Raw genomic sequence first — 14,506 nt, forward strand, 5'->3', positions numbered from 1 at the left:
AATATCTCTTCCCAAAAATAGATAGACGGAAGGAAATACAGAACTCATTATTGCCATGAGGCCATGTATCATGGCTGTGTAGCATTTTGACATTTTATAACTCTTAATACCCAGATTAGTGTTAGGGACACAATACTTTTTACAATAGTTATATGTTGACATGATTTATTGTGTTTGTAAACAACACCACTTTTACTAGTATCAACTGTACCCTTTTTATTTATGCGTCATCCCAACAAACTAAATTAATAATTGCGAGAAAAGTTTGTAAAAAAATGTTGTATCCTAAGCTTGTTATAACCTCTACAATTGCCTATATGTTCCACTTGGAGAGGCAACACAAAGACTTTACTCGCCGACACTTATTTTTCCCTGCTAACATGTCTATTGAGAGGCTCAATACCCAAAGTGTCGAGCCCAAGGGCAGACCAGTTGGTGGCACCGAGTATAGCTGGTGCCAAGTGGTGCCTGGTGGCACAGGCATAGCCGTACTTGCTCTCCTTTCCTCCAAAGCCCCAAACATTTCACATCTCCAAACTGCAATCCACAAACTCCAAAACTCACACCCAATTCTCAAGTCTAGACTCAATTCCAACACTACTACAAACACAATCTCTTTCATCACATCTCCTACTCCATTTAATTTGTTCAAGTAAAATCATTCACTATCCCATCAACTTTTAGTATCATAGAAGGCCTTTCCATTCCTACCAACCACTCTATCTCACCCTTCCATTTAATCCTAGAACATGAACTAAACCAAAACACTTGGTCTAGTACTAGTAGTCCTAATAATAACCATACATGTACTAACACAAATGACATGTTCTTTGCAACCACATATGCTCTTCCTAGTACAAAGTATATTGTGGTGTTCCGGCTTCACGTTTCAGCTTGTGACCACACCACCGCAGTGTCACTGCTGAGAGAGTTGCTGGAGTTGATGAGTGAAGAAGTTGGAGGAGGGTTAATGGGAAATAATAAAGGGGAGGTTAGTTTGAAAATTGAGGATCTTATTCCTAATGGGAAGGCTAAGAAGCCTTTGTGGTCACGTGGGGTGGACATGCTTAGTTACTCTGTTAGTTCTCTAAGGCTCACAAATCTGAAATTTAAAGATACAAGGTCACCTAGATCGTCTCAAGTGGTGAGGCTACAAATGAACCAAAATGAGACTGAGAAAATTCTTGCTGTAAGTTGATTATGCATGCACATAACTCTTAAAAAGCTTGAACTAGAAGAACAAAATGTATTGCTATTATTAGATAAGTAATAAGACTACTGGGCCATTTATTTAGAAGAAGTGCTTAATCACTTAGATGGGATTATTAATCTTGGTATTTAAAATAGGGCTAAAATTATTTTTTGCAGGGATGCAAATCAAGAGGGATCAAGCTATGTGGGGCATTGGTAGTTGCTGGATTGATTGCTGCATATAGCTCTAAACGTCGACTTGATAATCAACGAAAGAAGTATGGGGTGGTGACTCTCACTGATTGTCGTTCCATTCTTGATCCAGCTCTTTCCAATCGCCGTTTTGGTAAGCCCCCCATCACAAGTCAGTCAATATCTACAAATCTAGTGTGTATATACATTGCCTATTCCTTATTCAAACTGCAAAAGTAGTCAACAGTTTGATGGTTTAGTGGCATTGAGTCATTTATATTTGGAAAAAAACTCATTTATAATTTTTTTTGCTTCTAAATCCATCATCTAATAGCCTTTATCCGGATGATAGACAATGAATTTGCTATAATGTGGTTCTAGATAGCCAAAATGAACATTAATTTCCTTGATGTATATTGAGATGTTATTATATATTGAGTTCTAATTCTTGGAAAAAGATCGTTTCAATTTAAAATGAATCAATTTCATGATTCAAATTAAATAATTTAAATCTCAATATGTTTCTAATACCCTGTCACTTAAAATAATTTACTGCATAATTGAATCTCCCTACTTTCATTTGAAATGGCTAGCATCCAAATCCCCCTGAATATGATTCATGATCTTTGTATGTTGGACATAACTAGTAGAATAACCATTAAATTTCCAGGATTCTACCACTTTATCAAAGGAGGAGAAAAGCTATGGGAGCTGGCTCAAAAAACCTATATGGCATTTGCAAACTCTTAGAACAACAACAAACACTTCTCAGACATGGCTGACCTCAACTTCCTCATGTGCAAGGCCATTTAAAACCCTAGCTTGACAGCATCATCTTCACTGAGAACATCCTTCATGTCAGTCTTTGAGGACCCTGTGATTGATCAATCCAATGACATGCAACATGAGGTTGGACTAGAGGACTACATGGGGTGTGCCTCGGTTCATGGTGTTGGCCCATCCATTGCCATGTTTGACACAGTTAGGGATGGAAAATTGGATTGTGTGTGCGTGTATCCGGCACCATTGCATTCAAGAGAACAAATGCAAGAGCTAATTGATAATATGAAGCCTGTTCTTGTGAATGGTATTGTAGCTAACCCTGTGGGGTGAGAGATACTTGCATGACTTGGTTGGTTTCGGATGAAACATATATAATTTGATGAACTATTAAGGGATGATTAACAATTTTAAATTATAATTTGTAATATTTAATTCAAACCATGAAATATATTTATTTTGAATGAAAGGGGATATTTTTCATTTAATATTCACATTAATAGGGGGGTGTTTTATGATTTGTACCTCTTTCATAATTTGATTTTAAATTATCATTAGTAATATTTAATTCGAACCATGAAATATGTTTATATCGAATGAAAGGGGATATTTTTCATTCAATATTCACATTAATAGGTGTTTTATGATTTGTATCTCCCCCCATAGCTCCATCAAGAGAGAGAGAGAGAGAGAGAGAGAGAGAGAGCCACAGTGAGCTTGCATGAACCAAATCGAAGCTCCACACCACCACCACCACCACCACCATGCCACCAATATATGTGAACAAGTTTTTGAGTGTGAAATTTGAAAATATAACCATTGTTTTACATGTTCTTATTATATCCTTTATTCTTGCAAAATTTCAAGAAAATCAAAAATCAATTGCTAAGTCATCAAAAAAATGTCAAAATTTCAAGTTTTTGTAATTTAAAATTTTGTATAAAAAATAAGTTTATTGATCGGATAGTAAATAAAATCCGATTTGAAAGAAATTTGATATATATGTTAAGAACATAAGGAATAGGAAATTCAACGGTTACATTTTCAAATTTCACACCAAAAAAAGAGATATATAAGAAGTTTAAAGAGTTTCTCACCAAATTAGTTTGAAGAGAAACTTTGTTCATTACACCCTATTTTGTTTGCTCTTTTAGCTTACACTATGTGTGGGAGATCTTTTTTTTGCCAATTTGTGAATTCAAAGGCAAAAGAGTATATAGTTTGAACTTTAAACTTTTATGGGTTGGGGGAATAGTTAGTTGAGATGTTGCTTGTAAAAATAAGAGATAATTTTCAAATATAGGTTATACACCCGTACGACTCAACAATCCAACAAGAGATAATTTTCAAATATTTTAGGATATATCCATTTAGAGCATCAGCAATGGGCTTCTCAAATGCCAAATTGTAAATTTCATTTGGCATTTGGGCCCAAATTGCTCCAACAACTGGATGGCTAACTTGGGACCGACCAAATTTTTTTGGCATAGCGCTACAGTGCGATCTCATATGTGAGATTGCACTGTAGCGCTATGCCATCCAAAAAAAAAGTATTTTAATGATAAAGTAGAATAGGAAAATATTATTTTAATGATAAAGTGTATTTTATTGTGTAGAAATATTATTTTAATGAGTAGAATAGGAAAATAAAAGTTGGGATGCTAGGTGTATTGTAAAATGGTATGGTATAATTGATAAAGTAATTTTTTAGGATGGTAAAATAAGATGAAATATGAAAACCGGTTGTGGATGCTCTTAGAAGTGGTATTATAATTACTCGCATCAAATGCATGTATTCACCCTCTCACGGGGTCCACCCCATGCAAGGGTGGATACATACATCTTATGCACGATAGATGGACTCCATGTAAGTGAGTAGTAGATATATGTATCCATGAGTGATAAATCTTTTCTAAAAAAAGGGAATTATGTATGGTTTATACTAAAATTTTGATATTTTAAATCCAATTCAACTTATTTTGGGTTAAGTAATTTCCAACTTAACTCAATCCATGACGTGTTTAATAATCAACACAGTCTACTATGCAATAATTAGAAACAGCCAGTGGGGAAGGAGACGATGCTGCTAGAATGGAAATTGTGTTGAGTTAAGCAGGGGAGGATTTACTAGATGACATGGAGAGAGGGACTTGTTTGGATAGATGAATAACTATCCCAATCCATGTCGTGTTTAATAATCAACACAATCTACTATGCAATAATTAGAAACAGCCAATGGGGAAGGAGGCGATGCTGCTAGAATGGAAATTGTGTTGAGTTGAGCAGGGGAGGATTTACTAGATGACATGGAGAGAGGGACTTGTTTGGATAGATGAATAACTATCCATTTAGAATATATTTATCATACTGTTTGGATCATGTTTTTTTGTTTTTGTTTTTTTATATAAGATATAAATTTCACTCTAACTTAATTTAAGTATATATATGTGTAAAGTTCTATCTTGAAATCTTGAATTTCCATCCTTACTCCTTACCTCACAAGAATTTTGTTCCTATGAATTGGTCATGTTTTGAACCTTTTGATATTATTGTTTTGAGTAAAGTACTCTTTTTGCTTTTAAATTTTATTTTGACCTTTATGTTTGATTGTGTTGATTCGGTTAGTGATTATTGGTTATTGGTAAATAAATAAAAATGATATTAGTGGTAGGTTGAGTAATGCTAGAGAATACAAATTATTTTACAAAAAAAATTTATAATGTTGATGTGATAAGTGATTATTAGTAAATGAAAAAGTGATGTTAATGATGGGTTTAGATAAAAACCAATAAGAAGTTGTCACATCATTAGTTTGTAAAAATGTTGTAAAATTGTTTGTGGTTGTAGCATTACTCGTGGTGGGTCTAAATGAAAACCAGTATTATAAGATGTTGGTGATAACAACAATATGTAAAAATGTTGTAAAATAGTTTGTGGCCATAGCATTACTCATAATCCTTCAAGAATAAGGAAAATATTAGAGATACAAACTTTTTTATGAAAACTTTTACAAATTGCTGATGTAGTGACTGATTATTAGTAAATAAAAAAGTGATATTATTGGTAGATCCAATAAGAAATTTGTTACAACAACAATTTGTAAAAATGTTATAAAAATAATTTTGTGACGGTGACATTACTCAAAGAATAATAATATAGATACAAAGTATTTTACAAAGATGTAACGTGCTTTTTAAAAACTAAAAAGTCATGTGAGATATTAATATAACTCAAATAAAACGATAAGTTCAACCCATTTAGAAAAAAAAAAAAAAAACAAAACAAAAAAAAAACAAAAAAAGAGGTTCAATCCCTCTTAAACCCAACAACCTCAAACTTGGGCCCAAAGTAAAAAATAATATTAACATAACTCAAATAAATAAATAAAATCAATTTTCAAATTTCAATACGTGCACGTTCGGATAACTCGCTCGGTTGACTTTTTACCGTTCAGCGTTTTTAACGGGTCTTGTACACTATTCATAAAACTTGTAAATATTTTTTTATTTTAGTAAAAATAACTTTAAAATAAACTCTCATAATTTTATTTATATATTTAAAAATTATTTTATCCTACTATTTTCTGTTTTTTTTCTCTCAACAATAAATGATATCCATTCAGACCTTAACTTCAAACCTGGGCCAAAAAGAATAAAATATCAAAACACTGTGTAGAAAAATTCAAAAATATATTATATATAGCAGCCCAAACAAGTCTAGTTCCTCGTTCCGTCGGTTAAAAAATCTCTGCTTTCTCAACTAGTCATCACAAATTTCTCCCTTACTTGAACGCCACTCTTAAAACCATCACCACCACCACCAGCCGCCACGAACTCACCGGAAAACAAAGGATTTTCTCGCTTTTTTCAGCTACTACAACAAACAAAGGTAAAAAAAAAAACTAAAATTCTAAGTTTGTTTCAATTACAACTTTGGATTAAGTTATTGTCTATGAATTATATCGAGTTTTTATTGATATATATATATATATATATATATAAAGGTTTGTTTGGATGTCTTGTTTTTGTGTGTGGGTTTTGTTTACGTTCGAAATTGACAAATAAAGATATGGGGTTTTGAGAGTTTTGAAAGCACGGTTTAGTTGGGGCCAAGTTGTTGTGTGTTTGATGATATATTTAGAAGGGGAAGATGGGTTTTGTTTTGAATTCCAGACTAGGGTTTTAATCTGTGAAAATAAATAAGCTAATGTTATTAAGCTTGGCTTTTATGGATGTGTTTAGACATTTTAGACTTGGGATTTTTTGTTGTTTAGATATGGGCTTTGCGATGTTGTTGTAATCGTAGTTTGTAAAATACGGTATGTGTATGGTACGATGTATAATATAGTAAATTTACGGACGGACATAATTAGGTACCTTTCAAGAAAAGACGTTTCAAAATTTCGGCAGAAAAATACGGAAATATTAGCTATATACTTTTTTGGAGATAAAAAAATAAAAAAATAAAAAATTAATAATCATGAATATATTAACTCAATAATATCCATCCCAAAAATAATAATCAAATTAAGTTGTATCAACTATTACATATTATCGCTTTCAAAAAGAAAAAAAAAACTATTAAATATTATCACCGCTCACCTTTGGTGCGATGGTCACTCCACTCCACTAGTATAAGTACTTGTGCGGTGTGGGGTGTAAGGGCCGGGATTCAAGTCTTCAAAAGGAAGTTTCACACACATATATACTTAGATTATGTTATAATAGAATTTTTATTTTGTAAAAAAAAAAAAAATCAAATATTGTTTTACTAATTCAAAGATCCAAAATATATGATATCAAATAAATAAAAATAATATGATAAACTCATTCAATTATTTGCTAAGGATTTGTCTGGATAATACTTATTTTATTTTGCTAAAATTGAAAACTTATTACTGAGAGTACTGTAAATAAAGGTAAAAGTTAGTTGAAATAGTACAGCGGAGCCCATAAATAGTACTAAAAAGTGCAATAAGGCTCATAAATAGTAGCAAAAATAAGCTGAATAGTAAATTAATTTTAATTTTTCATTGGTATCCAAACACACACTAATTGTCTATTTTAGTTAAGCTTACTTTTGCTCTAAAAAAAATAAAAGTTGAGCTTACTTATTATTTGTCTCTAATATATTAATTCTAATTTCTATACAAAAAAATCACTACTCATTCCATTGGTGTAAAATGTACAAAGAAATTACAAGTAAATATACTTTATAATAATAAATATAATAGACTTAATGAGGAGGATGTAAATAGGGGATGTTAATTTGGTATAAAGTAAATGAGATTTGGCAGCTTTAGTTTTTGCTTTTTGTTTGTAGTTATGAACTACAGTTTTTGACTATTCCTATATTGAAGTGGTTCACTTTAATCTTTTGTTCCCGTGGTATATCCAAATCTTTCAGTGCCGTGTATCTTGCAAAGTTCAAATGTGTATTCAAATTGCCGATTATAACGTTAGCAGTAATAAATGCTAATGATACTTTAGCTTTCAAATAGTTGTGAATATTACTGTTCATTTGAAAACTGAATGGCAAACGCAAGTTTCTTTCCAAATTACGTACATACGAGTACTATATGCGTTATTATTACTAACTGAGGTTGAAATTGAATATTGGGTAAAGGGGCTATGGAGGCCATGGCACTTATAAACACTATTTGAAACATGTGCTATGTTGGGGTTGGAAACTCTGAGGAAAGATAAGGGTTGTTATCGAATCAGGTTTTAGATTCAATCGGGAGGTTGAAGATTTGAGTTTAAAAAGACTTGGGTGTGTATTAGTTTTTATTGATGTTATTGAGTTTTGTTATGATGATTAGAGTGTAATTTTTGTCCATTGACTAAGGGTCATCAAACCGCACCAAAAAGGGGGGAGGGGGAGGGGGGTTATCTGAGGGACCAAAATTTGTGATTTGAATCTTTGAAAAAAAAAAAAAAAAAAAAACTATTTTAATGGCATGTTTTGTGGATACAACTATGATGCTTAACAATGGGCTTGATAGTTTTGTGTTTAAGTTTCATGGGTTTATTGAAGTGGGGTCTATACCTTACAATCATGAGTATTCGGTAACATTGGAAAATGGTATTGGAATTTGGATCTTGAGGTTTTGGAATCTTCCATGGAACTCCTAAAATGAGATTTATAGTAATTAGGACGGAACTATAAGCTGGACATAAAATTGGTCAAGGCCAAAGGCTTGGTTGAAACTTGGAAATCGAGACCGTACTTGCTTGTTTGGCTTTGTAATTTAGAAATTCAACTTGGGGCTGGTTGTATATGATTTAGGCCAAGGATTTTAGTATTGTGAGATGGTTTTGTGGAGACCTTTAAGTTTGAGACTGCTCTAATCAGGCCATAAGCCCATAAGTTTGGGTGATTATTCCCTGGTTGTGGGCTTTGGAACTCTGTGCACTAATGGCATGCTGAGAAATATGAGATTTTGTAGGGTGCACATTGGAGCATTGTAGGAATTGGAATTTGAGCATAAATTAGAGTTTAGGCTGGATAGTTCATGGTTGTGTTGTTTTATTTATAGCATTATTATCTTATCTGCTTTCTTTTTGAATGGAAGATTGTGTAAAAATTTAAGAATATAAAGAGGTTTTCCATTTTTTTTTTTGGGTATATTCTGAGAAATTTTTGTTAAGTAAAATTACATTAATTATTTTTGAATAAAAATCTGATTGTTGAGAATTGGGAGAATATGATGGAAATGTCATATCAAGAACTTTTTCATTCTGGTTAATATACTTCATGTAATATAAAATTCACTGAACACTTGACATTGCTCAGGTCCCAAGTGAAAATACTATAATTAAAATAGTAGATTGTTATCTGAATTGCTATAACTCATGAAAATTGCTCTAAAGCAAATCAATACACATGACATTACTTAAACCAAGTCACTTATGCTCTTCTCTCCTTTTCCCTCCAAACTCCCAAACATGGTGTAAGTTTTTGATAAACAAGTTTCATGATTTGATTTTATCATGGTTTTCTTTTTTTCTTTTTTTGCTCTTTGAGGTCGTATGGGGATTAGGTATGCATATCATACCGAGCAAAAAAAAAAAAGAAAAAGAAATTATGTATGCAATGTTATACTGAAACTGGATTTTGATGATACAACTTTATAACAGGGATTGAGTCCATCTCTCTTTTGTAGCATCTTGAATGGGCTTTGTGCCGTTGTTTTTGTTTCCCTTATTTTGTTTTGGTGCATTATATACTAATTTAGTTTTTCTTGCTCTATAGAAATCATGGCAGATGATGTTCCCAATGTTGTTCCCAATGATGTAAAGGACAAAGTGGCAGATGTAAGTTTATTCTTTACTTTTACATGCCCATACCTTCTCCCCCTTAATTTCTGTGGTGTAGGAATTAGACTATTAGTTAAAAGTTAAAACAAATTGTTTGAGGTGATTAAATTGTTGTCTGGTTAGATTTTAGTGTTAAACTGTCTTCTCTTGTATTCTTCCCTTGTTAATTTTTGCGACTTTTTTTAAAGAGAAATTAATTACTAACCAAAAAAGTTAAAGGTGGTGTTTGTTTACTGAGACTTATAGAATCTTCATCTGATGTCAATGCAGCATTTAGCTGAGGTCAAGTTTAGTAAATAGTCATTTTTCTTATATTCAGATGTTAAAAAAGATATACATATATGGATAAACCTTATATAGGCAACATCTTGATGCATTTATTGACATTTAGGACTACCTGAGATGTTTTCTTGACTACAGCGTCACATTATATTTCTTAATGAATTCATTGATAGCAGATTGCCCCATTTGATCCTACTAAAAAGAAGAAGAAGAAGAAGGTTGTGATTCAGGATCCTGCTGATGATCCTGTTGACAATTTGGCTGTGAAGACTGAAAACTTGGAAGGTATTTAAATTCATTAACTGTTAATTTTTAAATGTTGTCTATTTAATTTTATGTGAGTTCGCTATTACATGCGTTACGTAGCTAGAGGCTTAATCCTTTCCTTGCAGTTTCTGATGGACTTGAAAGTACTTTCTCTGGTTTGAAAAAGAAGAAGAAGAAGCCAGTAAGCAGTCTTGATATCTATAGTGAACAAATATGTCTTTCTGTGTTTATTTGTACATTGCCAGCAGCAATAACTTCAGATGCTTGGTATCTTTGTAGGTGGAAACCAGTTCCTTGAATGATGAGAGTGGGGATGCAGGGGAAGATTTGGATGGTAATATGCTGTTGTTGGTTTTTTTTAAATGTAATTTTTTAATATGATTTACCTGTTAGAACCATTGAGATTTTATGTTTTCCCCATTTAGATCATGTTGGTGAGGATGAAGAACGAGAAGGAAGTGAACTACATGCACGTTATCCTTGGGAAGGAACTGACCGTGATTATGAATACGAGGAGGTATACTATTTATTTTTATGTTGCTCGAGTTCTCTTTTGAAGTTAATATTATCATAGCTGTGTTTTCTGAGTTTTATATTCAGTGGATGATTAATTTATTTTACTTGTTACTTCTTCATTTTTATTCATTAACTCTATGGATGCCTGATATAGGACCATTTGTACCCAATCACATTGTGTTAATCATTGTTAGTTTTTGAGGTTTGTACTTGTGGTTTAGAGAGACCTCTCCTTAGAATATATACCTTAGAAAGCTTACTTCAGAATATGAGTAATTTTTTTCCTAGTGCCTTTGAGAATATGGTAGCATGCACATGATTGAAACTCAAGGAGTTGTGTGTCTTTTCGGCTATTGACTTTAATGTGATTGCCTATTGTTTGGTAGAGAGCGGGGTGTAAGGAGCTCTCTATCCTCTTAGCTTTTGTTGACCTGCACAGCAGGGCCACTGGTTTATGGATCCTTTGAGGTGTCACTGATGGTGTTGGGATAGCTGTATCTCAATGGTTCCCTTTTTTTGGGGGGGTTGGGGGTTGTGTTGTTAGTACAGTGCCTAAGTTTTGTTGTGGCTTGTTCTTGAATTTTATCAACATGGCTAGTTTCATGCATGCCTTTTGGTTAATGCCCTTCGATTTACTTCACTGTTGGTGCTTAGGACTCATCTTCTTGAGGCTAAAAGTCTTTTGCTATATTTTTTCATTCTCCCATGGGTTGCTAACAGGGCGAGGCATCACGAGCTCTTGGGTCTTCTATCTATTTGCTCCAATAAAACATGTGCTTAGAACTTATCACAACTATGGCTGTCGTGACCCCCTACATAATTGACCTAGATCATGTGTCCAACCTAATAACATTTATCATATTAGGTTATCTGATGATGAGAGGGTCAGTTTAGCAGGTGTGTGTGAATCAAGAATTGATCTCAGCTTATTACTAGGAATGTGGTTTTAACATCATGTGTAGATGTGTCGTATCTTTTCTCCCCTGTATCATTGGTGAATTGGAAAAGGATACTGAGGTTTGCAGATGATCTTGAGCCTACGGTTTGTATTATCATGCGTTGTTAGTAATGGGGTTTTTCTCTGATATTGTGTACAGCTTCTTGGTAGGGTGTTTAACATTCTTCGGGAGAACAATCCAGAGCTGGCAGGAGATAGGCGTAGGACAGTTATGAGGCCTCCACAAGTTCTTCGTGAAGGCACGAAGAAAACTGTTTTTGTGAATTTCATGGATCTCTGCAGGACGTATGTTTGATTTCTTTTGCTTTCTAGACTCCCTCTATTGTGAGCTCTTAATTATTTGTAGTTACTATTTTCTTGCTTTTTGTTGTATTACAGGCATGCTTCTTGTTGATTGCATTCGAACCTTTTCCTTATACATCCTCTTAACAATCTGTTTCATTCATTCTGTTTTCATTGATGTTCATGTTTTTCTGCCTGGTGTATGTGAAGGTCATGTTCTGGAAAAGATCTTATTGTAATTGTATATATCCATTTTACCGTGCCCACATGCACAATATGCTGTCTTCCAAGTACAGAGATTGCTCAAGTATTCTTTGCTCATAGGTTATATTTGGAACATTTTTCTGGTGCTGGTAATTGTTCAACTGAGATTGTGGCTTGAGTTTATCAAATGACATGTTCTTTACTGGTGGTGGTGTTTTATATTGCTTTCAAAAAAAAAAAAAAAAAATACTAATTCTTTGCTTTTTTTCTCTCCCTTAAAAAAATAAGGATGCATCGACCGCACGAGCATGTCATGGCTTTCTTGCTGGCTGAACTGGGGACAAGTGGATCAACTGATGGGCAGAACAGATTAGTTGTGAAGGGAAGATTTGCACCTAAGAATTTTGAAGGAATCCTGCGACGATATGTCAGTGAGTATCTCATCTCATTCACTTTTTCTGTGATGAACCATTGATACCACAGTTGGTTGAACCTAGATAGTATTGCTTTCTAAGTTGGTACGTATATGGATTGCAGTGACTGTGAGTCCAAAAAATTTATTTGAAATAATCTGTCCTCTATGCATCTGCTTCTTGTGTTTCATATTAGTCTTGGTGCTCAAATGTAGCTGCACTCCTGCCACCCCTTTCCTTTCTCAAAAAAAAAGACAAAGAAACACTCCCTCCACCAATCTTGCATTGACTAAAGGGAAGGCACTGTATGTATCGGGCAATACTATCCTTTTCTTTGAACTGCCATACTCTGGTTCTATATGGAAGTGCTTGAAATGTTAACTAGGAGCCTAACACAACCCATATCTTTTGTTTAATGATAATCCGATTGGTCTAGTTGTCAAACATTTTGTGGCTGAGTGTCTCTTGTTCTACTTCCATTACCAATTGTTGTATATTATAGCTTCTTGAACTCTTGTTGATTGCTACTTTGTTTTCAGACGAGTATGTCATTTGCCTTGGGTGCAAAAGTCCAGATACTATACTTTCAAAGGAGAATCGTCTCTTCTTTGTTCGATGTGAGAAGGTAACTGTCTAATATGTTCGTTCTTTCCCCTCCCCCTCTGCATAGTAGGTGATAGACCAGGCTTTGGTTTCACTAATGTCATTAATTTAATTATTTCATTAACTATTGTTGTCACTGTTTTTTAGCTTTAAGGTTATTTTCATAGAAGTAAAGAAGATTTTTCCCCCCTTGGCAAGTGCTCTTTGTGATGAGGCCTTTCTGAAGAATTGCCTACATTGTCTGATTGTCTTATACATGATTGAGTATGGAACACTGGATTATTCTTATGATCTGGTGTTATTAAGTTTGGGTTCAACTTTCAGGATTTTTTTTTTTTTTTTAATTGCAAATGTACAACATTTCTTAAATATCCTGTCTTATTGGCTGTTGGGAAAATCTTTAACCAGATCACCATAATCGTTTGATCTGATATTTTTTATTCTGGGTATTACTTTTTGAATACTATTTTATTATTCTCCTTTTTAGCTTATTCTTTTGATATTTTATTTTTGCAGTGCGGTTCTAATAGATCAGTTGCTCCAATCAAAGCTGGTTTTGTTGCTCGTGTTGGCCGTAGGAATGCAGGGACATGATCTGGCCTGTTGCCCTTATCCTAGTTGGAGACTCATAGTTCAGCGGGTCATGAACCTTAGAGAGCTTTGTTACTGTTTAGTGTTTACTAATCTATACTTTGTTTTGAGTATAAAAGTCAATAAATTTTTTATAAATAGTATAAGTCAATAATTATATCTTTTTGCATGGGAGTTTGAATGTGGCAATGAGTTCTTCGGCTCGTTTCATATCGTATAGTCTTTGTCACTTATCTCATTGCTTGAAGTCCTTTGGAGGCATTGAAAGGAATAGTGTACTCCAACCCAACTGCCTTTCCCTTTTTTTCCACATTATAGTTTGTAAAGGCTGTGCTTCAAACGAATCTTTGGCTGCGTTCTTACCTCATTTCCCTTGGAATAGATCCCAAATTTTATTTTTATTTTGATGATTTGGGGAAGGAAGGAAGGTAGAATTTAAATCCTGAATGTTTCATTTGTAAATAATCAAAATATCAAGAGATGTCAATTAGTAAAGTTACAAGCTCTTGGCAAAATGGATCCCAATTAATATTGAGTCAATGTGCAATTGGTTTAGGATTTTCATGATTTTTTTTGTTTGTGAAGAATTTGGATGAAAAAGAGGAGAGTAGTTCATTTATAAATGTGACAGTAATGTTCTATTCTTTTTAGTAATAAGGATTTTATTAATGTGTGTCTTTAGAACATACATTAATTTTCATTTTTGAAAAAAAAAAATTTTAAAAAATTGAAAAATTAATGACAGTTTTTTCAATTTTCGAAAAAATATTTTCAAAACTAAAAAGTTTAATGTGTGTCCTAAGAACACACATTAATCGGACCCTAGTAATAAAGTAACCTCATTCTTTTTGGTAACAAAGCAAGGGTCCTGTTAACGTTAAGTAGGAATTTAATAATAATATTTTTAC

The 14,506-nt window shown here is 33.3% G+C and overlaps 2 protein-coding genes across 2 annotated transcripts; both read left to right on the forward strand.

The window, feature by feature from the left end:
- Nucleotides 1-823: 823 nt before the first annotated feature.
- LOC115952017 lies at nucleotides 824-2,496 on the forward strand. Its single transcript, XM_031069117.1, has 3 exons — nucleotides 824-1,189; nucleotides 1,369-1,537; nucleotides 2,246-2,496. Exons 1-3 carry the CDS (start codon nucleotides 824-826, stop codon nucleotides 2,494-2,496), a joined length of 786 nt encoding a protein of 261 aa, XP_030924977.1.
- A 3,342-nt stretch (nucleotides 2,497-5,838) lies between these two features.
- LOC115951339 (eukaryotic translation initiation factor 2 subunit beta-like) lies at nucleotides 5,839-13,808 on the forward strand. Its single transcript, XM_031068548.1, has 10 exons — nucleotides 5,839-6,051; nucleotides 9,418-9,479; nucleotides 9,941-10,049; nucleotides 10,157-10,212; nucleotides 10,311-10,365; nucleotides 10,457-10,548; nucleotides 11,645-11,790; nucleotides 12,280-12,422; nucleotides 12,944-13,029; nucleotides 13,524-13,808. Exons 2-10 carry the CDS (start codon nucleotides 9,423-9,425, stop codon nucleotides 13,599-13,601), a joined length of 822 nt encoding a protein of 273 aa, XP_030924408.1. The 5' UTR covers nucleotides 5,839-6,051; nucleotides 9,418-9,422; the 3' UTR covers nucleotides 13,602-13,808.
- The last annotated feature ends 698 nt before the right edge of the window (nucleotides 13,809-14,506 follow it).

Source organism: Quercus lobata, chromosome 7 (assembly GCF_001633185.2).
Source record: "Quercus lobata isolate SW786 chromosome 7, ValleyOak3.0 Primary Assembly, whole genome shotgun sequence".
Classification (NCBI taxonomy): domain Eukaryota; kingdom Viridiplantae; phylum Streptophyta; class Magnoliopsida; order Fagales; family Fagaceae; genus Quercus; species Quercus lobata.

Excerpts from the sequence above, each read along its gene's own strand:
- LOC115952017 (XM_031069117.1), top strand. The coding sequence starts at position 824 with ATGTTCTTTGCAACCACATATGCTCTTCCTAGTACAAAGTATATTGTG. Across the intron at positions 1,190-1,368 it reads AGACTGAGAAAATTCTTGCT|GGATGCAAATCAAGAGGGAT; the intron begins GTAAGTTGATTA and ends TATTTTTTGCAG. Across the intron at positions 1,538-2,245 it reads TCTTTCCAATCGCCGTTTTG|TCTTTGAGGACCCTGTGATT; the intron begins GTAAGCCCCCCA and ends CCTTCATGTCAG.
- LOC115951339 (XM_031068548.1), top strand. The coding sequence starts at position 9,423 with ATGGCAGATGATGTTCCCAATGTTGTTCCCAATGATGTAAAGGACAAA. Across the intron at positions 10,050-10,156 it reads GAAGACTGAAAACTTGGAAG|TTTCTGATGGACTTGAAAGT; the intron begins GTATTTAAATTC and ends CTTTCCTTGCAG. Across the intron at positions 10,213-10,310 it reads AAAAGAAGAAGAAGAAGCCA|GTGGAAACCAGTTCCTTGAA; the intron begins GTAAGCAGTCTT and ends GTATCTTTGTAG.